General features: G+C 49.4%; 1 protein-coding gene and 1 pseudogene across 2 annotated transcripts in view; both read right to left on the minus strand.

Annotated features, from left to right (window-relative positions):
- Positions 1-232: 232 nt before the first annotated feature.
- Positions 233-26,962, minus strand: part of ONECUT2 (one cut homeobox 2) — a 30,520-nt gene continuing 3,790 nt past the window's right edge. The window contains exon 2 of the mRNA XM_080371784.1: positions 233-12,443. Coding sequence (XP_080227910.1) covers positions 12,157-12,443 — 287 coding nt within the window. The 3' untranslated portion in view covers positions 233-12,156. The remainder of the gene's footprint in view (positions 12,444-26,962) is intronic.
- Positions 12,352-26,962, minus strand: LOC308056238 (annotated as a pseudogene). Its single transcript has 2 exons — positions 26,786-26,962; positions 12,352-20,827 (listed from the first exon to the last, which is right to left on the minus strand). The product of its transcript is annotated as an uncharacterized misc_RNA (transcript).

Consider the following 26,962-nt stretch of genomic DNA (forward strand, 5'->3'; position numbering starts at 1 on the left):
GGCTCAGGAACACACACCAACCCCAGCTTGTCCCTTCATGCCCTTGCCGCAGAGCCTGGGCACCAGGATCTGCTCTGGGCCAAAGCCCAGCCAGTGGCAGCTGTGGGAGGAGTGTGGGACAGGGCGCTTGGGGAGATTCTCAGCCCCATGCCTGGTGGGTGCGTGAGCTGCCACGAGCATGGGGCTGGGGGGCCTGCATTCCCCCACACCCCCCCTGCTTCTTTTGGGGGGTGGGGTCCCCACTGCACCCCAGCCAGAGGGTAGAGGTGGAAAGGAGGCGTGAACAGCAGCATTCTGGGCTTTTTGACACAAAATGCTGAAGAGGCAGGTCTGCTTTTATTTGCACCGGTAGCCACTCAGCAAAGTTAAATGAAGCAGCGTAAATTTAATTAACGGCAGAATCTGGCTTAGTGTCAAGAGAGGGATATGAAGAGAATGAGCGTGAAAACAAATTCTTCTGTGATTTTATTAACCCCAAGGTTAAAAATCAGTGCGAAGGTTAGATTCAAGATAGTAAAACCCACAGTGCCTTTTCACTGGCAACGGCGCTGCAGTCCCCCAGCTGCCCTGTGGACAGCCTGAGGTGCTCCCCGGGGATGGGATGTGGCGGTTCCTGGGGGGCTGCAGAGTGCCCCCACAGCCACCCGCCTATGCTGTCCCCAGAGCTGCATGGGGGCAGCTGACCCTGCCCCTGGCTTGGGGGTGGGCAGCGTGGGGGCAACAGCATCTGGCATGACATTGCTGATGCTGCCGAAAGGGCGAGGGAGGAAAGGGCTGTTCTTAGGGGATTTGGGTTTTAAGAGCAGAACATAGGAATGTGCTTTTGTTTGTCATTTAGTTTTGCATTTGATTTACTTCCGATGAGATTACTTGGGGAGAAAAAACAAAAAGACTTGCCCGTAACTGGGGTACAATGAACTGGCAGCATTCTCCTTGCCATGAGCCCTCCGCTGGAGGAGCCCTCTGCCTCCTCCAGCAGCGCTGCTCGAGGGAATGAAAGTGTGAGAATTTACTTAATCTTACAGTAATCACATCACATCATGTAATTCCCTGATATAAATAAATGTAAAGTGGTTTCTTTACCAGCCATCTTCACTGCTGTAATGCGAGTTACAACCAACTGGACCAATTTTTGGAATTTTCTGGGGTAAAGCCATTGGGAAAGGAGAAGGATGGAGCAGCTGAGGCTGATGGCCGCTGTCCTTGCAGGCCCTGCCCTCAGTGGGTTTGCCCTGGGTCACGGCCCGAGCCCCTTGGGGAGCGATGTCAGTGGCTTGCTGCAGGCTGGGGGGTTCTGCAGGGGAGCTGCCCTCTCTGAACAGGGCCCAGGGCATCCTGCCCAGGCCAGCACAGGATTGTGCTCACAACTTGCCAAGCTCCGCTTACAAATGCGGTTGCACCTGCTTATCCCTCTGGTGAGACCCGAACCCGGCGCCCCCCCTTCCCAAAGCAGTGCTGGGACTGAAACACCTGGGGGGAACAGTGGGCATGCATGGGTCCTGCACCCAGGCACCGGCACAGCAAAGATGGGCCCTGCTCCTGTCGCCTCCCCTCTGGAACACTGCTGGTGCTTCCAGCCCCTGCCCGGCAGGGCCAAGACCCTTTCAGGGGGAGGAGGGTGCTCAGCAGGCAGCAGCGCTCAACCCTTTTTCTTCTTTTGCTGTCCAGAGCAAAGCCGTGTCATCGCCTTCTGTGCAGGAGCTATAGCGTTACCAGATACAAGCGCAGTGCTCTGTTTCAGCCAGCCTGCATAAGTATAGGATTTTTCTTTATGGAAGACCTTAAATACATGCCAGAGCCCTGAGTCCCTGCCCCACAAGGATCTCTGAGCAGCAGCAGCCAAGTCGATGGTGTGTGCATCGTACCGTGCATGTAAGCAGGAGTAAAGGTTAATGCACTGGAAAGTGTATGTGAGAGGAGGCCTGGGAGAGGCAGTTTGTACGAGGCTCCGCTTGAGCAATCATCTGTGGGACAATGAAGCTGCTTCTCTCCCTGCTCTGCTTTGTCCCTGTTCCATGACACCCCGTTCCTGGCCTAGCTGTGCATGTTGGGCTCCTAGAAGAACCTGCCAGATCTTTTCTCCAAGCACTTTTTGCTGACGCTCGCCAGATCCTACATGCAGCATAGTGTTTTCAGGATGTGGTCCCACCGGAGCCTGCCTGTGCTGGGCCCTGCTGCACCCTGACGTGGCAGTGCCTACATGGGCCCCAGCAGCTCCACTCCTCCCAGCATGCGGGGTCGGGCTGCACTGAGCAGCCGGACACTGGGAGGGCACCTGGAAAAAAACAGGAACTGTTCATCGCACAAGGAAGCAAGAGCATTGTTTTCCTCCTTTATTGAACTTTGGCAAATAATATGTGTGTGTGGGTTTTACATCAATAGCTATAAATAAAAATTTGAAAGCAATGTAATACTCGTCATTAAGATAAAGGACATCTATTGGCACAAATCATTGAGTAAAAACCCTTTAATGATAAAATAACATTCACTCTTTAGCTACTTCATTTGTCTGAAAAACTCAGCTTACACTCAGTTCAACATATCACCTTCCACAAAGTTAAAAAATGACATAAAATGACATAATAAAATATACCTTAAATTTCATAATACAAGTACCTTGGCAAATTTTAGCAAGCTGGACCATCTACTGTTGGCCACAGTAGTGAACATTGCCATTGTCTCACATACCCCTCCTTGCCTTTGGACTGAAAAATGCAGGTGAACTCAGCATGTAGGTATTACAACAACTGCGTGCAGTCTGAGTAGTGTTGGGATCTGCCAGCATGAGTTGAGTCTGACGAAAGAAGTATTGAGTCTGCTTATTGCGGAAGAACATATAAAGCTTTCTGGAAGATTAAACGCTATTACAATCATTGACTGTCTTACAAAAAAAAACCCACAAAGCCTATTCAAAATTCTTGTATCTGTCACTGTCTTTGGCAGATAAATAAGAAAAAAAAACCCCAAACAACCCAGACTATATTACAAAGCTTTCATTCTGATAATCTACCATATAAGGCCAAATAAAAATATGTTTCTTTGCACTAATGAAAGCACATTTCTAATATATCCTTAATGACAGACAATATAAACACTCTACCGACGTTACTTGAGATGCCTCATTAGAAGGCTGCGACTCTCGTACTCTTATCCCCAAGTGGCACTCTTCTGTGCAGAGTGAGGTGTATTTGGTAGTTGGTTTGGCTTTATGTCCAGTGCGACCAGCAGGTCAGGGTGACACCCCACGTCCGAAGCCAGACCCGGGCAGACAAGGCAATCAATTTGCCAGCCCACTAGCAGTGCCATAAAGCTGCGGGTCTTGAGAATGAGACTGGTTTGTGCCATGGTGGGGGTGGTAAACTGAGGGAGGTGTAAAGCCTTTTAATACATCTGGACCCAGAGCCGAGGGCAGTGGGAGATGGGGCCTGCACGGTGCTGGCTCTGGTGGGCGTGCAGCAGCGGGGGAGCAGCTGGCTGGCACAGGCAGGAGTAATGCCGGGGGCCCAGCTGTGCCATCCTGCAGCAGCCTCCCCATTGCGACAGGCGACGTGGTGGGTGAGTGCCGCTGACCCCCAGCCCCAGCGCCCGCCCCAGCACAACAGGCCAGCTGGTCGGCCCGGGCGGGAGCTGCAGGCCGGGCAAGAGATGCTGCCGGCACTCCCAGCACTGCTGCCGCGGCTGGTCCCCCGTGCCATGCCCAAGGGGCTACCATAAAGCCAAAGTAACTCCTGGTCCTGGGAAAAAACGCACAGTTAGCTCCAATTTGAGTGAGACGTGTATTTCCACGTGACTGGCTTACCGACCGAATTGGCTGGGAAAAAGCTGCTGCCTGGCCAAACTTTTCCTCAAATACCAATTTAACTGGAATTCAGTCTGAGTCTACATTTAAAGCACGGGTGGGTCGGAACTGATCTGGCTCTCAGTTCTTGTCAGTACTTCACTGCGTGAGGCGAAACTGTGCGTGTTTTCACAGCTCACGTGTATACACAACTGCGCCACAACCGCTAACAGATAACAGGCTCCATGCATAAATAAATACCATCAAACGGAAAGGCCTATTTTCAAATGCAAAAAAAAGAAGTTGCCATTAAGAGCCACAATGCATCACACTGCTAAGATTTTGCCTCATGCACAAAAATGGTAGCGTTGATTGGCAGTTGCTAATTATAACACTACACCGTCACACAGAACAATTAGCTGTTCAGACCAAGTAGCACAAATGTAGAAAATAATCTTTTTTTTTCTTTTTTTTTTTTTTTTCAACAGAGCAAATTAACACAGATTGTTTCTTCAGCAAAATATGAAACTGTAAACTTTGGGCTCATTCTGCAACTTTTCCCCAATCCATAACAAAAAAAAACCAAAACAACTGGAAGAAAGACTGACGCACATTTTTAAGCGCACCTTTTCCATCTATTACAAAAGCACAGCCTAAAACGTATAAAGCTTTTTCTCTTTTAAATCACAGTTACCAAAAAGAAACAGTGAATAATTTATTACATAGGCTATAATAACATTACTCTAAACAACTATTCTCTATGAGGTATATCTGAGAAAATTCGGTAAGGGATTGCACGGTCTGCGTTGCCAACATGCCCAGTTTTATATTAAAGCTTTGGAACCATGAAGAAATAGAGATGGAGGAGAGGAGAGGGCGAGGGAGAGGAGAAGGAGGAGGAGGACAAGGAGGAAGAGGAGAAGGAGGAGAAGAAGGAGAAAGAAGGAGAAGAAGGAGATGGAGGAGAAGGAGAAGAAGAAGGAGAAGGAGAGGGGGCAGGAGAGGAGCCTTTGGTATTATTAGGAGTTTTGTTCTTTGCAGGGCTGCATTGCAAAGCACCACAGTACAAAAAGCCCACCAGGTACGATTCGGCGGCCCAGTTGAAGCTGAGGTATTCACAGGAAGAATAAAAAAAAAGCACAGAGAGGTCTAGACTGGCAAAATCGTTGCTTTGGTTCAAGCAAGGCACTCGTCCCGTGGTAATGTCACACTTTGCAAGTGAAGCATGAGTCTGGTAAGGAACGCGGTTGCTGCAGAGGACGCTGCCAGCTCTGGGATTTTCTGTGTCCAGCCTGCCACCCGCCCGTGCTGGGCAGGGGTGGCGAGGGGCACGGCGGGGAGGTTTTGCCCAGCACAAGGACAGATCATCTCCTCCACGCCCAGAAGGCATCCTGAGAATTATTATAGCTTTTTATTGAAGGACTATATAAATATATAGATATAAAAAGCACACTTGTCAAGTCCCTATCTTTTCCAATACAAACTTAAAACCAAAAAGAAATACAAAAGAAAAGGCGACACTTAAAGTGGATCTTTTGTGTTGGGCTGTTGGTCATCGGTTGTGTGAATCCAAAGGCATTGCTCAGGCAGGTTTCTTAGGGAAAGGCTCTGGCCCCTGTAGCAGGCAGCCCCTGGGATGTGGTTCCACCGGGCTCTGCACTGATGTGGGGTCTCACCAACACAGGACATGCTGCGCTGGGTGAGTGTCACCTGCCTTAATTGCCATTAAATCAAGGCCCAGAGATTTATAAACTAGCTTTTAAGCTCAGCCAAAAATGCATACCTGCAATCTGAATGAGGTGGGCTTTTTCCTTCTTAAATTTACAGCCCAGCCCATGCTCACCTTCCCGCTGTTCCAACTGCGGGACAAGTGCTGCCCCAGTGGGGTTTGGGGGTCCAAATGAGCAGTTGACCTTGTGTCCAAAGGGAAGTGGCGGCGGCTGGGAGCGCTGGGGAGAGCCGGCAGTGCCCGCCGGTGGGTCCAGCTCATCGGAGCGGTTGGTTCGGTTCCATCAACGGTGTGAACCAGGCTAGAAGAAACGAACGCTGAAGGGCACTGCTAATTCCCCAGGGACAGCTAGCCAATTTTTAAGTAATCACTTAAGAATATGATACTAATGGAGCTTAATGTAGCTTTGTTTCACTACCAGCTTGAGAAAAACAATCAATTGATTTTCATACGAAAACTGTAAACAACAACAACAAAGCATAAGCAGGAGAGAGCATCCTCTGTGTCTGCCGTGCCCACTGGGCTCGCCAGGAACGGGAACAGGCCCACTGGGAACGGTAACGGGCCTGCCATGCATGGGAATGGGCCCACCAGGAACGTTGCGGGCCAGGCAGAGCTGGGCTTCGCCCCAGCAGAGGGCTGGCTACTTGGTGCCTGGGTGCCCAAAGGAAGCATCCCTCTCCCCTCAGCCTAGCCATCAGCGGGGGGCTTGGCTAGCGCGGCCACTCACAGACCAGCCCCTTAGCTGCTGTTCAAGTGTAGTGCTGCTTGAAAATAGTTTCTCGCACTGACTCCTACTGCTGACGACGGCGCACCCCAGCCCAAACAGGTGAGCGGGACCTGGGCAGGCGGCCACTTGCAGGTCCCTGTCCCCAGGGAACTGGCTGCTGGGCAAAGCCTGGATTCACCTCCAGGTTGACACAACTGCTCCATCCACCAGACTTTGGTGTGGGGAAGGACATGAAATGGCTTCACGTCCCCAGACATGTTTGGCTGGCAGGAAGGCATAAGGGAAACACAGAAAATATTGTCACCAGAACTGGCAGCTTCCACAAGAAGCATTTCTTTGGGTGTCTGGGCTGCAGCTGTATGTTACTGTGTGTAGGAGAGAACAGTTGAAACTATAAAAGAGCACAAGCAAAATGCAGACCGCACAGAGAAAGAAATCTTTGGTATCTTTGGTATCATCAACACGATTAAAATTACAAATGGAAAAAGTCAGTGAGGTAGCCTCTTTGGTTCTCACTAGAAATAGAAAGGTTTTTTTCTTTTTTTCTTTTTTCCTTTTTTTTTTTTTTTTCTTTTTTCTTTATTTTTACACACACACAAGTTCATTCTTGGAAGCAGCTAGTTTAAGGGTTTCTCTCTTTTTGCTTGGCATGTATTATTTTTCCCCCAGCTTAAGTTTTACGAAGCCCAAAGTTCAGGCAAAGTATCCCAGTGTCTTCCCGCCCCGCTCCACCCCCCCCCCTCTTTCCGAATGCACAGTTTTAGGTTGAATATTCATTGCTTGTCCTCAAAATTCGCTCTGTTGTTCTTACAGAAGATCAGCTGTAGTGCTTTAAAGATAATTCTAAATAAAAAATAAAAACTGTACAAGGGCATCCTCAGATGATGATGAATAAGTTAAATAAATAAGTTATATTATGAAGGCTTTATGTGCCATAATAAAGGTATGTTGCACTTTCTAATCAGATGGGAAGAAATTAACTTAAATAATTTAAACTTTGACATTTAAAAAAATAAAAGAAGAAATTTAAACTAGACTCCTGTTCTATGTAACTAATTATTTTTCTCCTGTCTGTGACAGAACCTGGCTGCTCTATGAAGCAATACTAACTTTTAAGTGTATTTACTAGCATACGCTTCACATCTCTGATGCACTACAACAGTAAAATGGATAAATAAGAAGAATTAACCACAAATTAATTCAGAAATTATTGAATTAAATAGTTACAAAATAGCTAACATCAGAGCCTGATCCCGCAGTCTACATTCAGGCAAAACTCCCATTGAACTTTAAAGCTAAAATTAAACTCAGTGGGATTTAGACTGAACAGAGATTTCAGGACCTACTGTAAGACTAAATTAAATAAATTACATTATTGATAGATAATATATTGCGTTAAAACCCGCAAGTGTCTGGAAAAAAATAAAACCATTTTAAGCTTTGCCTTTTAAAAAAATTTAAACAATAAAAACTCCCCTTAATAAATAGAAAGGAGGCCAAGTATAAAGTTTCCCCATGTCTTAAAAATACTCAGGTATTGTGACAAGCAAGAAAAAAGATTGGGTTTTGTCCAAAGCTAGCACACTCTTTGCAATACCATGTCGTTACTGTGTCTTGCTTTGGAAGAGGAGATCCCTATTCCCTTATGTGGGTTTGAGCATGGTTTGCTGGTTTAGTCCTTCTCAGGTCTTTGGATTCAGCTTTAGGGAAAAGAGATCCAGAATAAAGCTATTCAACCGAAGTCATCAAGCACATTCTTTGTTCCTTCATGGATGATTAAGCAATATCCAAGGTGTCTTGAAAGTTGAATTCATCTTGGATGTGCCCATGATAGTAACTCCAAGTACACGGTACAGAGGATGCTGGGATACTACCTGGACATACTAATCTTTCATATCAGAATAAATAAAAGGAACAAATTACACAGCTCTATAGATTCATAAATATAAGGTATATAAACATAACATATCTATTTGAGTTTTGGTTTTCTTTTAGCATGGGCAGAATATAGCATATATTCTGCTCATACGTGTACATACAAATGTATCTACCCACAGTATATGCTACCGACACTCCCCTTCTGAGATAGCTGCTACATAAAAGCTTACAAGAGTTGACAGTGGAATGGAAGACGTAACAGAGGGCCACAAAAGATGCAGGGATAAAAAATGCAGCAGTATTTTCAGACATTTGGATGCAAATGTTTTTTGAGCAATACGGAGGGAACATGGGCACTGACATAGCGACAATGCCCAGCACAGAGGAGCCTCGTGTGTTCTGCCACACAGATGCTGCCATGCGGGCAGCAGGGTCAGCTCAGCACCTCTCAGTGGGACAATGGCACCCGTGGGGCGGGAGGTTGCAGGTCAACATTTGGAAGGTTGAGACAAAAACTTAAGCCGTAATATTGCATAACAAAAACTGCCACAATTTGGAGAAAATTAATTATTTCATTGAAGAAACCTTTTTTAATGATTCAGGAACTGATCTAGACTTACTTCGTTATGGCTATTGGGATGAACTCTGAACAGAAATAAAAAGCCCAGGCCTTTGCTCACAGGTGTCATGGGAAGCCCAGGGCGGGAGCCTCTCTGCCCCCAAGGACGGTGGCACACAGGGGGGAAGCTGCCAGTGCGTGGATGTCCCTTACATGAGATGTCCCACACGCCACCCCCGCAGTGACACCAACAGCCAAGCGTACGCCTCAGAGGATGCCTGGGGCTCGTTTCTCATCTGAGGTGACACACTTCTCTGCCTGCCACTGTGGGAAGGGAAGGGGAGGTAAGGAACGACAGCTGGGCTTCCCAGCGTGGCACATCACCTCCTGCGGCAGTTACAGGGGTGCTCCGGGATGGAGCATGAGGAAAGCGATCGAAACCCGGCATCGCCTGGCAGCGCTGCAGACTGTGGGGGGACGCTTCCAGACAAGGCATCGCCCCCGAGGGCCGCGCCACGTCAGGGCGCACACAGAGAGGCTGGGTTGAGGGGACCTTTTCGGATGGGGATGTAGATGAAAGTTCATGTGACTGCACCACCCCAGCCCGGCACGGCCCTGCAGCGTGCTGCTCCGAGCGCCGAGCTCAAACACCTGGAGGCTCTGGCAGGCATCAGCCCAGACCTGAACCATTTTTTGGCAGCTTTATTCTGTGCCTGACTATGAGGCTTCTTTGGATTGTTTCCGAACCATGCACGATCTGTCTGGAAATCTATGTTGAGGGATGCTTTGATTCCCAGAGCTGGTACGTGCCACCAGTTTAGCTGTGAGGATCCTGCATTTACTTTTCAGAAACCTCTTCTGTCCTGAGCAGACAAAGCTTTTTGATTTTCTTCCTTTTTTTAAGTGTAAGCACTTGGAAAATGACTGCAGAAGTTTCACAAAGTAGTTAAACAGAAGCCCTCATTTAAAGGTAGAGATGGAGCAAAATGGTACTGCTGCGCTCTGGCTCGGAAGGTAAGTTTGGACCTAGGTCTGCATGTCATGATCTGGATCATCACGACTTGGACCAACAAACTTAATGTCTCTGATCTGTCAGAACAAACTACTGAACTGCCACGGGAGCTGCTGAAACCTCCGTTGCGGTTCAGATCGGGATCTGATCTCAGGGGCCAGGCTGTGGCAGTGCTTAGAGCTTACAATGGCAAAAATCAGTACAGAGACAAATTTGCAAGTTTTATCCCTGGGTAGGAGAAAGAAGGGTGTGGGTTACTCAACCAATTTCACACACAGAAGGATGGGTGTTCAAAGCTCTAGACACACAGGAGACCAACTCTACCCAACAAAACAAGTCATATCCAATAGACAAGTTTTTCCTACGTGGCTCTGGAGAGAGGAGACGTACCAGCGTAGTGCCCCAACATCATGCACTTGGAGTCCATGCAGCTCTTGGAGAGATCCCGCATGGGGCAGAAACAGGAAAAACATAAATGAACCCACCCTTTCGGATGCACAAAGAAACAGAAGTGATTACCTGTACAGAGATCAGTGGTGCTATATGCATTATTTGTGCAAGAGGACATAATGAACTGAAACACAAGTAGTGAGAATCCTCATCTTTGGTATTGTAGCTGTTGAGGTTTTGGTTGCTCTGTTCCTTGTTCTTTTGAAAAAAACTGCATAGGCACAAATTAAAGACAATCTTCAACTTTAAGATGACTGGAGTTGTCAAATGAAGCAGCAATCGTACTGGCTTTGCTTTGTTCCTGTTCTTGTCAACCCTTTCTTTGAGATCTGCTTCCTAAAATGTCCAAGATGTCTGTCAAAACACAGTGTGTTACTCATTTGCTTCCTGACGTGCTTCCTTGTTTTTTTAATTTTACTTTATTTTTAAATGGAACAGTTTGTTGCAGAAGAAGTAGGTGCAGAAAACTTTTCTTTGGTTTCGATTAAGTAGTACATAAAAAAAGTCTCAAGTGTCTCTAAAGAACCACGACCATGCTTGGCTTGCTGCCGTGGGCTCAGCCAGCGCCCCAGGAAGGGCCATTCACCTGGAAGCGCGCACATGGAGCTGCTGTGGCCATTTGGGCAGCGTGGGCCGGGGCTGTGAGGCTTGACTGGGGCCACCCCAGCAGTGCGGCTGTGGCCAGGGCTCTGCTGCACCAGCTGCCAGCATTGCCTGCCTGCTCAGCCGCACGGCACCTGCCGGAGGTGGAGAGAGGGCTTGGAGTTTGTGAGGCTTCTCCATCGTCAAACAACCACCCTCACCAGCGATGATGAAGGGAAAATGGCAAGTTATAAATATCTTTGGCTTGCAGTAATCCTGTCTCTTTGGTGTGCTGTGTTCCTGCCAGCTTAGGTAACTGGTGGATAAAAGGAACTTAGGGATGCAATAGATATTGAAGTCATATGCGGCACATCTAAAACGGTCGGTGGCATCTGAAGGGCTCGTTTCTCTTTTTTTCCTGCTGGAAAGTACCGTAAAATAACAAAACAAAAAAGAATGAAAATACCTTGAACGCTAAACACATTTCAGTAAGGATGTTGTTGAGGAGAAACTAGATCCCTGGCAACTAAAACTGATGTATTAATGACCTAAAAAAATCTAGATCTTTTAAAACGTTGTGTTTGCTCCATGTACTGTAGCAATGAAATTGACCTCCTGAGTGTGCATCTGTATTAGGTACAAACACAGAACTTGTGACAAACTGCAAACTGTGCTTGAGGTTCATGTGGTTACAGAGGCATTCCCTACTGACCGGGAAGTTAGACTGTATCTTGAAACGATTGCTGTACTGAGTCCAGGATCGTACCTATCTCTGTAGCTACTGGCTTTGTGCTTGATACTTTGAGCTCAAGTTAACTGAATTTTTCTGATCCAAGATCAAGCTATACTCACTGATTAAATTAAACAAACTTAAAAAAAACCAAAAACAAAACCAAGAAAAACTTAAATTTGATCTTTTTTTTTTTTTCCTTTTCTCCTAAAACACTTAACAAAACCATGCCTGAGTTTTACAAACAGGTTCTCGGATTCTTTAGCGTCTACGTGTCAGACTTTGTGCTCCGTTCTTGCGTGGCTGCGCCACAGTGGCGAGCTTTGGTGCAGGGCGGTGTGGCCAGCACCAGCGCCCTGCCGGCAAACGCTGGGCATGGGCAGGCTGCCCAGCGAGAGGCACCTCTGCTGGCTGGGGCGCTTTGGGGCTCAGGAGAAACTTGCCTCATGAATGACTCCCCTACGTTTCAGACCTGCTTTGCCTGTCCTGAGCGTAGTATTGTATAGAAAGAGGTTAATTTTTAATTTGCGCCTGCTAAGACTGACTAAAAGCCATAAGAAGTGTCCTCTGTTACAGCTGGGCTGGGGTTCGTTTCCAGGAGGATTGTGCTTTAAGTCACCAGTGAAGGGCCCTGCTGTGAAGCTGCTCTCTCTGCCACGCCATGCCGTGCCGTGCCGTGCCATGCCGTGCCGCGCCGGCCACTCCCCATCATGCTTTGGTGCAGGTGCTGGGGGCTGAGGAGGAGCCCCCAGAGCTCAGGTCATCCTGCCACTTCTCCAGGCTGCGCCGCCGGGCGTTCATGAAGAAGTTGCTGACGGTGGTGAGCTCCAGGCCCAGCTGCTGGGAGATGGTGATCTGCATTTCTTTGGAGGGGCGCTTGTTCTCCTTGAAGATGGCGAAAAGTGTTCTGCGCTGGAGGTCTGTGAAAACCAGGCGAGATTTCTTCTGGGAGTTGTTCCGCTCTTTGTTCGGCTCTTGCTCTTTGCGTTTGCAGGCTGGGGAAGGGTGGGCAGAGACAGAGAGAAAGCAAGCGTCAGGAGGTGCGTGGCTGCCTGCAGACCCCAGGCGTGGGGACTGGCCGGGGGGTGGGGGTGGAGCTGGCACCCCCCTGTAAGACCTGCCAGCCAGCGGCGCACAGCTGCAGTTGAGCCGGCATGTGGGACCAGGGGCTCATGGCAGAATCCAGGGGGGCTACAGCACTGTTTGCGCCAGCATCCCAAAGACCTGCATTTTCAGAAATTATTTTGGGTGGGCACCTGGTTGTTAGTCATTTGGGCACCGAACCCCCAGGCAATCGGAGCACTCCCCCCGGCCATCCCCAGAGTCCTCGAATTCACTTGCTGTTTCGGAGCAGTGCACAACTGAGGTTTTCCACACTTTTTATAAAGCCACCATCTAAGCATTGCTCTTGTGTTACAGCAGCATCAGAATTGACAATTTAGCTTATCTGATGTCAGCCTAGGAAAGAAAATGCAAAGCCCATTTTTCCACCCCCCTCAACAGCTAAGACAAAGATTAAATCTTTTCAGAACTTCTCATGTGCAGTAGTATATAACAACAGCAGATCACTATTTTTTAACAAAACTGCGCAGGCCACTATTCCACCATGTAAACTGCACCCCCTGGGTAACATACAGGACAGAGGAAATACACTGGGAACTGCTGTTCATGCATTTAGAATAAATCTATCCATATTTTGGGACAAATAGCCTTTTCTTTCATCTGCCATTCCAAACATGTACTTAAAACAATTATCGTGGGCACAATGGTGAAGGCAGGAACTCCCCAAACCTGCTTTATTAGTACAGGGGAAAGGACAGCTGAGCAAACAGAAAGTGCCCCCCCCCCCCCCACAAGCTCCCTGCACGATTTGCAACTCAAACCCGCCCTCCATCTGGAGCTGCAGGGTGTGTGTTGGGCATCAGCTGAAATCCGCAGCACACCAGGCTGCATGCCTCCCTGCCAGCCGCTCCTCTCCCAGAAGATGTCTGCAGAATGGATGGGTACTGGTGATACGCCTGTGGGAATGCAGAGGGATGGGTGAGACCCTGTGGCAGGGGAGGACTCCCAGCTTTGCTCTGTCTGACCAAGGACAGGCTGCTCCGCTCCCCACATTCATAATCTCCACCCTGAAAAGGAGGCCTGGTTCTGCCTCCCCAACAGCCCAGTCTAACATTTGTACAGGAGTTTTATTACTTTAAACACCCCAAAGCAAATGCCAGTCAAAGCTCCCGTGGCAGCAACCTCGTGCAACCACCACTGGGGAAAAATCACGTTCAACAGCACAAACTGCTGCTGTCCAGCTGAACCTTCTGTTTGCCTGTTTTCCCCAGAGAGAGACCTCTGTGGCCAGTTTTTAACCATTTACCCATTTATGGGTGTTTTTTACCCACTGCTGCAACAGCTGCTCTCTGAAAAACCTGCCAAAACATCAGACATCTGTGGTGAGACAAACTCCTAACTTCTGCTGCAAGACCGTTTGCTTATAGCCTCGCGTAGGAACAACCAGACCCTCTGGCGTGTCTCAGATCCTGCCACTCTCGGAAAGCCTGCCCTTCCACTTGGCTTCTTACAGATTGCAGTGGTGAAAAGCTACAGACAAAAAAAAGGAATACATGAAATTGCAAATTTCTGAGATGGAACAGTAGCAGTGCCTGCTGTTGAGGCAACGTCCCTCGTCAGCAATTAGCTCTCCACATACCCCTTGATCGTGTGGCCATGCAGGCACCCCCTGCCTTTGTTCCAAAGCCATCCACCAGCTGCTACCCAACGGTTCAAGGCCAGCCAAGGCTTCTCCACACTGCTGGCCAGGCACCTCACACCCCCTGTGCAGCTGCGCTGTGGGTTGCTCCATCCTCTTCATCGCTGCTTCACAGCCCAGTCTTGAACTGCAACGACTGTGTTCTCTATAAGCAAACTCAAAAGCATTGCTGAAACCAAGCACAGCAGTACACGGTGTGATACGCTCCCCCCCCACGATGCTTTCAACAAGTTGTTCCAGAAAGGTGGCAAAGCTTCCTGACGGAAATCATCTCTGAACATGCAGCTTTGAAGAAACACACTGGCTGATATTTTTCCTCCCCATGTTTGCCAGCAGCAGTTACCAGAGCCTGTCTCTGTGCAGATGACAATGCTCAGGCTTCCATAGCAGTGGGTCGGGCTCCGGCTCCCCTTGGTCCTTCTTCCCTGGGGTTTTCACCACCCCAGAGCACCATTCCCTTCTCCCTCCACCCTATGCAGAGACTGCCAGGGCTCAACCGTGGCAGCAGCCTGTTGCACACTGGGGGATGCTGCTCCAGACACAGCAGAGCAAGGCTGTTCAAGGGGGTCCAGGCGCAAAGCCAGCTGGGCTGCCTAGAAACCTGGGCACTATATATTTGAGTTCATCTACATTTGGGTTTACAGCACACATTTTGATGTCCTCCTTCCAGGAGGACAAAATAAAATACCTGGGATCGCACATCTCCTTTAAAACAGGCAAATGCCTTTCATCTGAAACTAAATCTCCCCTTCCTCTTCAGATCATCCTTGCTGCCTCAAAGCCTGACGCCCTGCTTCCCGGGGCTGGAGGCTGGGCACAGGCAGCCTCCCCACTCCCCAGCTTGCTCCAGCCCACAGAGCTGAGGGGCTGACTGGGGAGGGTGGCTGAGCCAGCAGCGCTCTGCAGGGGCCAGCGCCACCCCTTCCTTGCAGTGGCTCCAGAGGCCAAGGGCGAAGCCAGCCAGAAGTGCCCGTCAGCATTCAGGTCAGGCAGGGCAGCAGTGCTGGACCATCACTGTGCCAAGCGATGCTAATGGATCCTAAAAAAAATCAGTATTAATAGCTGATCTGTATTTATTAGCACAGAGAGAACATCAAGTGCTGAAACCAATACCGCTGCCGAAGCATACTCAGATTTAAAAATAGCCTGATAAGGCTGTCTACACAGGGCAGTAAGATAAAAAAAATCCATATGTTGACATGGTTAGGTAATGTGCTGGGGCAAAATAAGTAGAGTGAATTGATAAGTGGGCGGGTTTTTAAGCAGCCCTATTAAATAATTCTGCAGGTCTAGAATGTGAAATGAGACCTTGGCCCAAAGAGTAAAACTCAGACTGTGAAATGTCTGTAATTAACCGGAAGCTGGGCCTGTACCCATCTACCTGCGCCAGAGCACAGCACACGGAGCCTGGCTCAGCTGGGTGCATCAAAGACTACGCTGATCCGCTTGGTTTTGTGCACGGGATGGTATTTCACAGGATTTCTGCAGGAAACTGGAATATTTTGTTGCAGTGCCTGATCTCAACCCCCCTCTTGAATCTGTTCTCCACTGCCAGCTACCAGTGGCTGCAGCAGAGGCGGGCCAAAATGTAAGGGGAGGATGCACCAGAGTTGGGTCCAAACCCCGATTTCAGGGTTACGGGCAAGTGCCCCAGGAGCAGTTCCCAGCCCAGCTCTCCTGGAGGCAGCAGCAGGAATGCTGCCATGTGGGCAGGGTGGAGGCATCGGGGTGAGCTGTAACTGCGTCCCGATGGCCGGACTCAGGTCTCCAGAGGTGATTAGCCCAAAGGCATAGCACGGGAAGACTCTGGGTTCTCTGACTGCAGCTCTAACACACTCCACAAATAATGTTTTACTGCCTGTCTGAGATGAAAAGGCGGATTTTAAACTGCATTTGTGCGTTTGTCACTTTACTTCGCCTTCTGTCTGGTATCCCCAGCACTGGGGATGTGATGAGCACCTGCCTCTTTGCTGCAGTTTCTAATAGGTTCTGGGACACTGGGAAGAGTCTAGTGTTTCCTAACATCACTAATTTATGTCCAGAGGTACTCTGCGTTTTACAGTTATTGGTATCTTATAATAAATAATGCAAAGGTATGTGCTTTTCAATGCATTCAGTAAATACTTTCCTTGAACTGTTAAGTTTGCTCTTGAAAAGGCACCATAAAGGCAAATGTTCCTTGACATGCATTTATCAGAAGATAAAAGTGAGCACTCTAATAAAATAAAGTTCTTTTCCAGGAAACCTGCATACAGAAAGAGAAACACTCTAATAGTAGAGGGAAGGGAAGCAGCCATCTTAGTTCTAAGAACAATTTGATTTATCAATGACAGTTAATACTGAACATATTCTATGGAAGAAAATGGACAACTGGCAAGAACTGAAAGCCATAAATGAGGGGGGCGGGTGGAAATCATCACTTTTCTTCTACATGGGACTAAAGACACTTTACATAGAATAAATACAGAAAGAGCTCAGAAACAGATTTGGTGGTGCCTCACTTAATGCTGACTGAAGTGGAACCCCACCGACTGACAAGGCATTAAGAGCGGTGCAGAAAGCCAACACTGCACTGTGGGGCTGCATTCCTCAAGGACGGACAGTCTGCCTTCAGTGACCATAGTTTTGTCCTGCAGCTAAAACTGAGGAAATGTTTAAAAAACATTGCTTGAAAACAGAATTAGGTATTGCTTAGAAATAAAAAAATAAAATAGAGAAAAGCACCTAGAATTAAGTGTTGAGAGGTGGGAGGTGAGTCAGGCGAGGCACCCAGGAGATGACGAGAGTGAGCCCCAGCATCTCAGCAGTTCTCAGTGCTAACAAGGTTCCTCTCCATGAAGACAACAACTATTCAGATATTCAGCTTTAAATATGCAAGACACTCCATTGATTTTTTTATTAGCGTGTTTGCAAGCCTGAGGTTAAGCATGTGCTGAAATATTTGGATAGATCCCAGAGACAGGGAGAGCAGAGGCAGGCAGTCGTGCCTCCTGGCTAACAGACAGGCAGCTCTCAGAAAGTTTCACCTAAGCCCACCTTACTGTGCATGTGGCAGTTGGGAAACGTGCCAGCCAAGCACTGGCACCTGTTTGCCACCCAGGCAAGCGAAGTCCAGCCACCGATCCCAGCTGCCCTGTGCAGCTGCAGCCGTGGGAACTGGGTAATACCCCATCGCTCCTGGCTCATCCAGCTCTGTCTCCAGAGCCTTGCTAAGGAGCTGTCTCCCTGAATCCCCTGCACCCGTAACCTGGCTCACCCCACTGGCAGGGCTGGCACTCATCTCACCTAACGTTAGCCAGGGAAAAGCCCTGTCCCAGCTTCCCTTGCATGGCCAGGGCACAAGTGTCAGATGCAGCTGGGATGCATCTCCTCCCTTGCTGCAAGTGGGTGGCAGTGGGGAGAGACACAGCTTCTGCTCACATCTGCTGCTGGCTCCATCATGCCTTGGGACACACCTCTCTTTCTCAAAGAAAATTTGCTCTAAACTGCCCACATTTGATAGTTTTCAACACAGCTCACATGAAAAGAAGAGCCGTATCACACCGCTTTGGAAGAATCACAACCTCACTGTAACCAGGGGCTGCAGTGACCGATGTGCACTGCATCAGTTCTAATGTCTGTAACCCCATCTGCTTGAAAGGGAACTGCAGAAAAGTGGTGATTTTTAAAAATTTTATTTCTGCAAGCCTGTCTGGTTTCCTTGTGAATTTCACATGCTTCTAATTGAAGCTCAATTTTCTTTTGTCACCGAGTAGCACTAAATTGAATATTTCTGCTAATAGTTAATTTGTCTTATTTTCTGCAACAATAACTCTTTATTTTCCATCTTCTGCCTCAGAAGAGAGGAACCTAGCCAGCCCATGCATTAAAAATAGCTATAAATCCTGAAAAATATCTAGAATAATTTCAGTTGATAAGTATTGTCTTTAAAACTTCCATTTACAAAGACTGAAGCACTGGGAAATTTATCATTAAAGGTGAATGCATGGCAATGACCAGCAAAAGGCAACAGATTCACTAGGATTCACTAACACTGCCGTGGGGGTCCCCCCTCCACCCTGCTGCGATGGGAGCTGTGGCAGTCCCCAGCACCTGGAGCACCTCTGCCCACCCCTGCCCACCTCGCCACCAGACTGTGGATCCCACCGTGCTCCAGCCCTGGCCCAGCTCACTCAGGAGAGCCGCTGCAGCCGGTGGGGTCCCATGGGGTGGCACCCACAGTCCAGGGCGAGTTCGCCACAGGGCTGGTGGAAGCTTGATGAAGTGCAATGGGTTCAGATTGGATGATTTGGCATTTTCTCACGACAGTTTGTTTCACTGAAAGATACCAACCAGGCTCCATCGTTATCAGCTGAAACAGTGTGCAGCTCAGAGCAATCAATCTGCAGTGTGTAACGCTGGCCTTATGAAACCCAGAAGCAGTGTTGCATGTCCCTGCAGGCAGTGATAGCTCCTATCATCTGTTTATGCATGCATGGAAAGACCGGTCCTTTTTATAGAAACTGATTTTGCCACATGTAGGCTAAAATTGATTGATACAGAGCTCACCACCATGACTGGCAGCACTGCACTAGTATTCAGCCAAATGCCACCCTCCGAGCCCCCAGGCACAGGGCAGCGATGCTCCCTGGCATGCACCAGGGCTCCCCTCCTCCCGTGGCTCCTCTGTTTCCCCCCGCACTGGTGCTCGGGGAGGGAGATGGGGAGTGGAAATGAAGACAAGAGGGTCACCAAGATCAGGAGGAGGAGGAGGACAGGCAGGGTAGGGAGGGGTCCTGGGAGCTGGAGTGGTGCCAGAGCAGTCCTTGGTGAAGAGGAGCTGCTTGCAGAGCCTGGATGCTTTGTGCCTATGAATCATCTCGGCATGTACTTCCAAAAGTAGGATCTGCAGAGCTTGGGTGGGCACGTGCCCCTGTGAATGCCACCAGTGGAGAGGAAGCCCACATCCCACACCTGAGAAAGAGGGATGGGGACTGTTCTGCTGGCAGAGGCTGGGGCAAGCTCTGCTCATCTGCCTCAGCACTGCACAGGGCTAGGCTCGTGCCAAATAGGCGTAATGACCGCTCAAGCAAAGGGAAAAATGTTAATGAGATGAAACCTTCCACTGGCTGTTGCCACCACAGCCGGAGCTGTGGAGAGTATGGAAGCGACGTCCCAGGGGTGCGGGTGCTGGTCTGTAAGGGGCACCAGGTGGTGATGCTTATGGGCAGAGGGGCTTTGCCCACCAAGGTTTAAGACCACAAACTGTGGAGACAGGCACAGAAGGACTTGTGCAGACTAGAGACCCATCCCATTTCTCTTTCGAGAGCCTGACACCAGCTTCCTTTGGATGCTGGAAACGCTAATGGAACAGCTCCTGTGATTTTCTGTCTTGTGTAGTGCATGTCCGGCTTTTCATACAAACAAAACCCCAAGATAAATCTGATGTCAATCCATCTGCCCCCTTAGGTATCTCTACTTTTAAACCAATTAGGTGAGGGCGTTTTAACCAGAAAACCTGGAGGCCTATTTAGCAGTCTGAAATTTCTCTGGGCCATATTTCATGGTCCAGTTTCACTGAAAAAAGCCTCCCTTTGTCTTCATCTCCTCTACATTTTGGTTCCCTGTGGTTTCTCACATTAACTAACACCCTTAGATAATCACCACGTTTATGATGTTTTTACTCCAATGGCACAAATGACTTTGGACCTATGAAACAAATAGAAGATGTTAAGTAGGAGCCAAGTAAAGAACAATATTCCCTTAATCCAGCAGTAAGTCATCTCTCTCTATCATTCATAAGGATAAGCCATGAATATTGATCTCCCATATGTGGTTTCATGCGGGTATAGTACAAAGTCAACTAAACCCAGTTATCTGTCTGATGGAACTAAAAAATGTTCCTCAATTTGATTTCGGGGAGAACTTAATGTGAAGGAAATTTAATTATGTTAGTAATATAGAACACAATGAAATGACCATCAAAACATTTTCCAAAGGTTTAAAATGTTTTTATTTTGCTATGATTCACTTAAAGCAACCTCTTGTATATCTGTGTTAGTACAATCTCTTAAAAACTAGGCCTCAAAAATCAATTTGATTACCTCTCTGAATTAAGTATGCACAAATGAAAGCAATTGAGATCAATACAAATTAGGTTAAGTACTCCACTGTGTACAAAATCATTATGTAACAAGAAACAATTTGAATGAAGATGCAAATAATCACATTGTCCGGGTGTGCAGCCAGTGTGCCTTCCCGTGCTCCTTCCCATCTGCTGCCCACACACAAACCCCTTCTGATTTTCGTAATCCCTGTGAATGCCCTCTGTTGGCATTTTCCTAGAAAAACAGAACGCGCCTACAAATGAGAAGCGTGACACGAAGTATTAATCCTGTCCTTCCAGAGAAGATCTGTCATTACTGGAGAAGATCTCTTTGCTCACCCAAACCAACCCTGCTGTAATGGCAAGGAGTTCCCTATGCCACGATTCCTATTTGGGCATACAAGGATTCCTGAAACGCTCTGAGAACGAAGCACACAACCTTGCTGTTTCCCTGTCCTGGACTGGGTTTTCTTGGTGCTCAACCTGCTTTTTCTCCCTCTCAATTCTGCCATGGAGGGAACGCCTTCCTCTCTCTAAGTCTTGCATCTTTCAGCTATTTGAGAAGAAAAGATTAATGGGTTTGGGGACCTAGTTCTTTTATATTTCTTTCTGACATGTAGCAGGTCTCAGGCTATTTGTGTCAAATCTCTTGTAAATATGCTGGGTGGCTGAAATTGGGCTGTAAATTCTGCGGGGCAGGGGCGTCTTCCTCCCCTGCAGTGCTGCAACACCCATCTCGGTGTGGGATCTCTGACAAGGGCCTCTAAGTACTATTGTAATATACTTCCATCATTAATACAGAATAATAAATAATAGATGAGATAGGGCCAATTTATTGCACTCCAGGGCGTGAACGAGTGGAGACTCGGTGAGCACGCGGTACAGTTTCAATGCACTCCTTGTCACCAAGCGGCTGGGAGCTCTAACCATGCACGGAAGCAGCAAAGCAGCCCCCCAGCTTCTTTTCTGTGGCTGAGCCAGGGAGCGGCCCCTGACACTCCATATCCAGCCCTCTCTCTACCAACAAGCTTTCTGTGAGCTGCAGAAGGAACAGACCCAATTTCTGACAGATTTCTGTTTCAGCGTTGGTCACGATCCCATAAGGTCTCCTTCCCAAGAGCTGGGGGACACATAAGCTTTCCCTTGGGCTGGGTTCACCACCGAGCCGGTGCAAGCTCACGCCATAGCCTTGTTGTAAGTGGGCACTTCAGGGATCTCACTTCTCCCCACAGACTCCTGTTTTCACAAGAAGGGGGCAACAGCCCACAGTTACCTGTGAGACCTCTGGCCCTGGGTGTGACAACAACCCCAGGGCACCCTGGAAGGAGCCAGGGATGCTGGGAGGAGGGGAACAGAGGGGCTGCAGGGACAGACACATACCCTGCCTGTGTCAGCCTTGTCAAGGTGCGAAAATGCACTTGTTCTGTTTCAGAGTCTCAGCTGCTTTTAGAAGAACAAGCAGACAAAAGCTGTGGAAGCAGCAGCATTTAAATACCATCACCCAACTGCAATGAGCAGCGTCAGCCCATTTGCAGTGCCAAGGCACCCCTCCCCAGGATTGCCAGCTCTTGCAGCAGCCAGGCTTCTCGGATGCTCTATCCAGCCACAGCAAAATGCTGGATGCTTCAAACTGTGCTCTGCCAGCCCTTCACTTCTAATGCTTGGGAGAGTTATGTTTCATCTTGTTCTGGAGATTCCCCCTTTTGAATCCCAAAATAGTTTCTAGCTGAATTATAACACTTTTCTGTAACAAGGATTTATATCCCCCTTGTCAGAGCACAGAGCTGAAACCAGAGTGTTCCCACACTAGCTGCTCTGCCTGTTGGAGCAGCAGCTGCAAGTGGTGCGCCAGCGCATCCCCTCAAGCACCAGAATACAGCCATGACCTTCTCCCCCGTGGAGAAAGGGAAGCATTTCAGGCATCTTTTCCAAGAAAGGACTGGGAATTTGAAGCTGAGGTAGGTAAGCAAGCACAGAACAGGAGTCTGAAATCTGAGAGTGGATTAGAATTTGAAATACCTTGCCTCCTGGTTTTCTGCTGATTACATCTAGCAGCTTTCCCATAGCTCTGTTGCTCTGACAGCCTCCCATGCTGCAGTTCCCTCCTGCACCTTAACGCTTGCAAGTCAGAGTCACAAGCCGAGTCCCATGGGCTCTTCTGCAAAGGAAAGTATGGATCTGCCAAGTTCTGGCTGTGTGTTTCCAGAACCAGCCTGTTTTCAGAAGTTCTGAGTCATGGGAGAAAGCATGGAATGAATATTTCCTTTTAATGGCTGTTATGCACAGGGTGCAATTATAAAGGAACAGGAGAGAACAGGAGCAAAGCTCTGCCAACTTGTCTGGGAATGACAGATCTATGCTGTCCACTGGCTCTCTGGGCTCTCCTTGCACTTCAGACGACAACTGCTGAGCACACAAAGCAAGAGCAGGCCTGGGAGGAGCCATGTTCTTTGCCATACAGCCTGGTTCCCATTTCCTTCTTCCCAGGTGCTTACAAAAACACAGTCTCAGCAGGAGAGGTAAGCGACCTTCCTCCAGGCACCAGCAACTCGTGGGGAGGCAAGGAAGGGGGGGGCACCCTCCAGGCAGAGGGGCTGGGGGTGTTTCCCACCTCCACAGTGAACATGCGACCATGCAGCTGGTGGATGGGAGGTGGGACGACCCCTCAGCAGGCTGTGTGGGTGACAGCAGTTGCATCAGGTAGTACTCCTGTCACCCCAATGGTACGAGCTAGCTGACAGTAAGCAGGGTTCTGGTGTCAGGTCTGTGTGGCCATGCCCCACCGGACACCTTTTCTGCAGGGCATGGTCAGGGCTGGATGTGGGAGGAGCAACAAGATGCTGTACCCCAGCAGGATCTGGACATGTGGAGGAGAAACTTGGCATTAAAGATGCCAGAAGGACAAGGGAAAAGCTTTGGAAGTTTATACCTAATCTGTGTGAGCCTCTTTGCATTGGGAGCCTGTGGTCATGGCTGACGTGGTGCTGTGGTGCCACTGGTCCTTACCAGCAATAGCCGGAGGAAGGATGCTTGTGCCATGACACTGTCTGCTGAGGAAAGCAGCAGTGTCCTCACCTGATACAGGAGCAAGTGGGCATGATAAGCACAGAGGAGAAGGAAAATGGAGAAGGTGGTGCGTGGGAAGCTCCCCGAGAAAGACTTCCTCATGCTCTTCCTTTATCTTCCTCAGCCCTGTGCTGCTTGCCAAAGCTTAATGCCTCAGAACAGGCCCCCATTCTTAAATGCCCATTATGACAAGATGAGATCTGCTGGAAAATCACCACTACTCATAAATATGTTCCCTGCTTACTTAGAGATATTTTGGTCTCAGAGACAATTTGTGTTTTGGGGAACTGCCAGCCTCTATCACTTGCCTAATAATTCCTTTGTGCAGCATTTACCAGTGGCTTGAGTCCCCTTTTTTCCACAATGAAGTAGTTTAGTTTTATAGCTCAAAAACCCCAAACAACCCCAAAACACTCAAATTTCTTTTCTGATTGCACTTCTGTCTGCCATCAGTGAGTTGTCTGGTTGATCTTATCACTGAACCCATTTGAGATTAGCCTATTTTGTGTGATTCCTGTGTACAAAAATCCTCTATAAATCAGAGCGCCTTTTATGCAAGAGTCTGCAAGATTGATAGAGCTGGATACAAAATCCTTTACCTTGGAAAAAAGAGATCTATTACGTGTCCCATTGAACGTAATGCTTTCCCTGCATATTCATCTCCAAAGTATGATGGGGTTGTTTCTAGAGAAGACAGAAGACAAGACAGAAGTCTTAAATACAGATTGCTATCAGAAGAAAGGGAGTTGTTGGGGTTTTTTTCTCTGTGTAGTGGGGATACGATGGGAAGCAAAGGATTTAAAAGACAAAAAGGGAGATTAAGGCTAGTCATTAAGGATTTTTTTTTGTACCTGTAAGCCCTGGAAGCCTGAGAAATCCCCATCACTGGAGACTCTTGAAGAATGGGGCAGACTGTCAGGACAGGTGATGTCTCAAGTCCTTTTCAGCCCTGCTTTCCCTGTTAGCTTAATTCTCTGTACACCTGCAGAGCCCTGTTTCTACTCTGAAGGCAGCCACAGGGGAGCTCCTCTGATGCGAGGAATCTGCTACTTTTGGTGCTTGGAGACTCAGAACAGATGTGTTTGGTTACTGGCAAGAAGCTCGTCATCTCTGAGTAATGCATAATTGGAAGGGATGAAAAAGCCAGTTGCAACTGGTGGATGGCAGGAACATCAAGGACAAGATTTTGTGAATAATACAAGGGAGGAGTGCTAAGGATGAGCAACCGGGGCAACAGTGCGGAAAAAAGCACAAGGTTTGAGTCAAAATGCCCCTGTAAAAAGCAAGGGAAGAAACAGCATCAGTTACTGGAAAATAATCCTTCTGGCAAGAATGTTCTCTCCTTTTTGTGTTCGTCACGACAATCTCTGGCAGCTTTTAGATGCAGAGGAATAATTTGAGTTTGGGATATTTCAATTGAAATGGCGATGGCCAAGAGATACTACAAAAAGATGAGGTGCTGGAAAAAAATCTAGTAAGGGAAGAGTGAAGAACAGGATGGAAAAGCTCAGAATAAGTAACCCATGTTGATTGGCTAATTGTTTCTTGAATAAAGTAGAGGGGGGAAAAAAAGACAGAAACGCAATGACAAATGTGGTCAGATCTTTATCAGCCAACCAAGAACCTGATGAAAACTGGTTGTTTAACAAAAATGGTATTCAAATTTCTGCAGGGCAAAAATGTCTTCAGAAATAATGTGGAACAAAAAGATAGGGCATGATATTATTTCAGAGATTTGGTACATGAGAAATATAATTTATCACCCAGCACCACAATTTACCGCATGGATTGTTCAAACGTAACCGCTAATCTATATCTGAAGAGAGTACTAATATTTCAAGCAACTAAGCACCTTTCAAAGAATCTTTATGTACCTGTATATTTAATTCAACACTAAGAAATAGTTTTATACATAGATAACGCACTTGATACAGATGTTATTACACCTTAATTTTTAGCTGTAGCTACAGGCAACAAAACAGTCTCAAAATTCAGAGAAAGCAGCATTCGGTGTGGCACAAAGAGGCAGCGGATGGACTGACAACAGCAGTCCACTGGCACCCGACCCACCCCTCGCCATCAGCTCCAGTACAAGGCCCCTTCCTGGCGCTGGAGGGTTGAAGGGTGCGGGAGGGTCAGCTGCACCAGCGCAGTCCTGGCCTTGGTGGGATGCGGGGCCACCATTCCTCCCTCCACTGGGATGGCCCCCCACAGCCCACCAGGGTCTGGGCCAGGGAGAGGCCACAGCCACTGCCTGCCCTGAGGTGCCTCACCCCATCCTGCTCCCCTCTGTCCTCCCTCCCTTGTAGCTCTCCTGGTCCCCTCCATCCCACTCCTGTGCCTCTCCACCCCCCTGCATCCCTCCTGCTCCCCTCCATCCCTCTCCTGCGCCCCTCATCTCCTTTCCGCTCCCCTCTACCCCCCGTGCCCCTCCCTCCCCTGCACCCTTCCATCCCCCCTGTTCCCCTCCATCCCTCTCCCACACCCCTCCACGAGCGCGCCCCTCCCTCCCCCGCGCCCCCGCCCCCCGCCGCTGTCCGTGGTGCTGACGGTCCCGCTGCCGCTGACGGGCCCCCCCCGGCACTGCTCCCGCCCTTCCCGCGTGGGCCGGGGCCGCAGGCCCCCGAGCCCCACAGCCTCCCAGCTCCCCGAACCCCGCAGCCCCGCAGCTCCCCGAACCCCGCAGCCCCCCCAGCGCCGCAGCACGGCACGCGGGGTCCAGGAGCGGAGCAGCGCGGCCCGGGGCGCCCCGGCACTGGCGGGGTCACGGCCGGGGCTTTCAGGCGGGGACCCGTGACGGGGCCTCGGGCACAGCTCCCGTGGAACCGAGCGCGCCGGGCCCGTGGTGGGCACGTCCCCGGCCCCCGGCCGCTGCTCCTCGGGCAAGGGCGGGCGCGCAGATGCGGGGCGCACACAGCCCCCCCGGGACCCCTCTGCGATCGCACGGCTACAAACACGGCGAGGTCAGCCTGCCAGTTCTGCACTAATGACTCATTGATGGGTATTTTGGGTACAAAACCGTTTAATCACCAATAACGTTATTCAGCAATCGGGACTTGTAAACAAGCGGTGAGAGCGGTTTGCTGAGCCGCCCGGAAAGAGTAGCGGGGAGCCGCGGGGTGCGGCCCCGCAACACCATGCCGCCCCCCCGCCTCAGCACAGTGCCGAGCCGCGCCCCCCACCCCTCGGGGGGGCACACAGTGTGGCAGGGGCACGCTCCCGGTTTGGCTGCCGGGGGGCCGCAACGCCCCGAGGTGCGGCGCTTGGTAGAGCAGGCCCCGGTAACCGGCACGGCAGCTGAGCCCTGCCCTCCGAGCTGCCCCCGCAAATTCACGCACTGACTCACCTACAGACCGCCAGTATTTTCCCCCCCAGCACAAACTGAGGCACTGCCCGGCGGGGCAGCAGCGGGCCAAGGCTCTTACCCACCGCCTTCCTGGGGCCGGGGTCCCGCCGGCGAGGCAGCCCAGAACCCGAGGTGGTCCCTCGGTCCCGTTTGGTGGGGGTCCCGAAGGCCCTATCCCTGCCGCGGCTGCCCGGGGGGGCACCCGCCGCTTCCCCCCGCCGCGGCCGCGCCTGAGCCGGGTCTTGCCCTCGGACAT

This window comes from Falco punctatus (assembly GCF_963210335.1).
Source record: "Falco punctatus genome assembly, chromosome: Z".
Lineage (NCBI taxonomy): Eukaryota > Metazoa > Chordata > Aves > Falconiformes > Falconidae > Falco > Falco punctatus.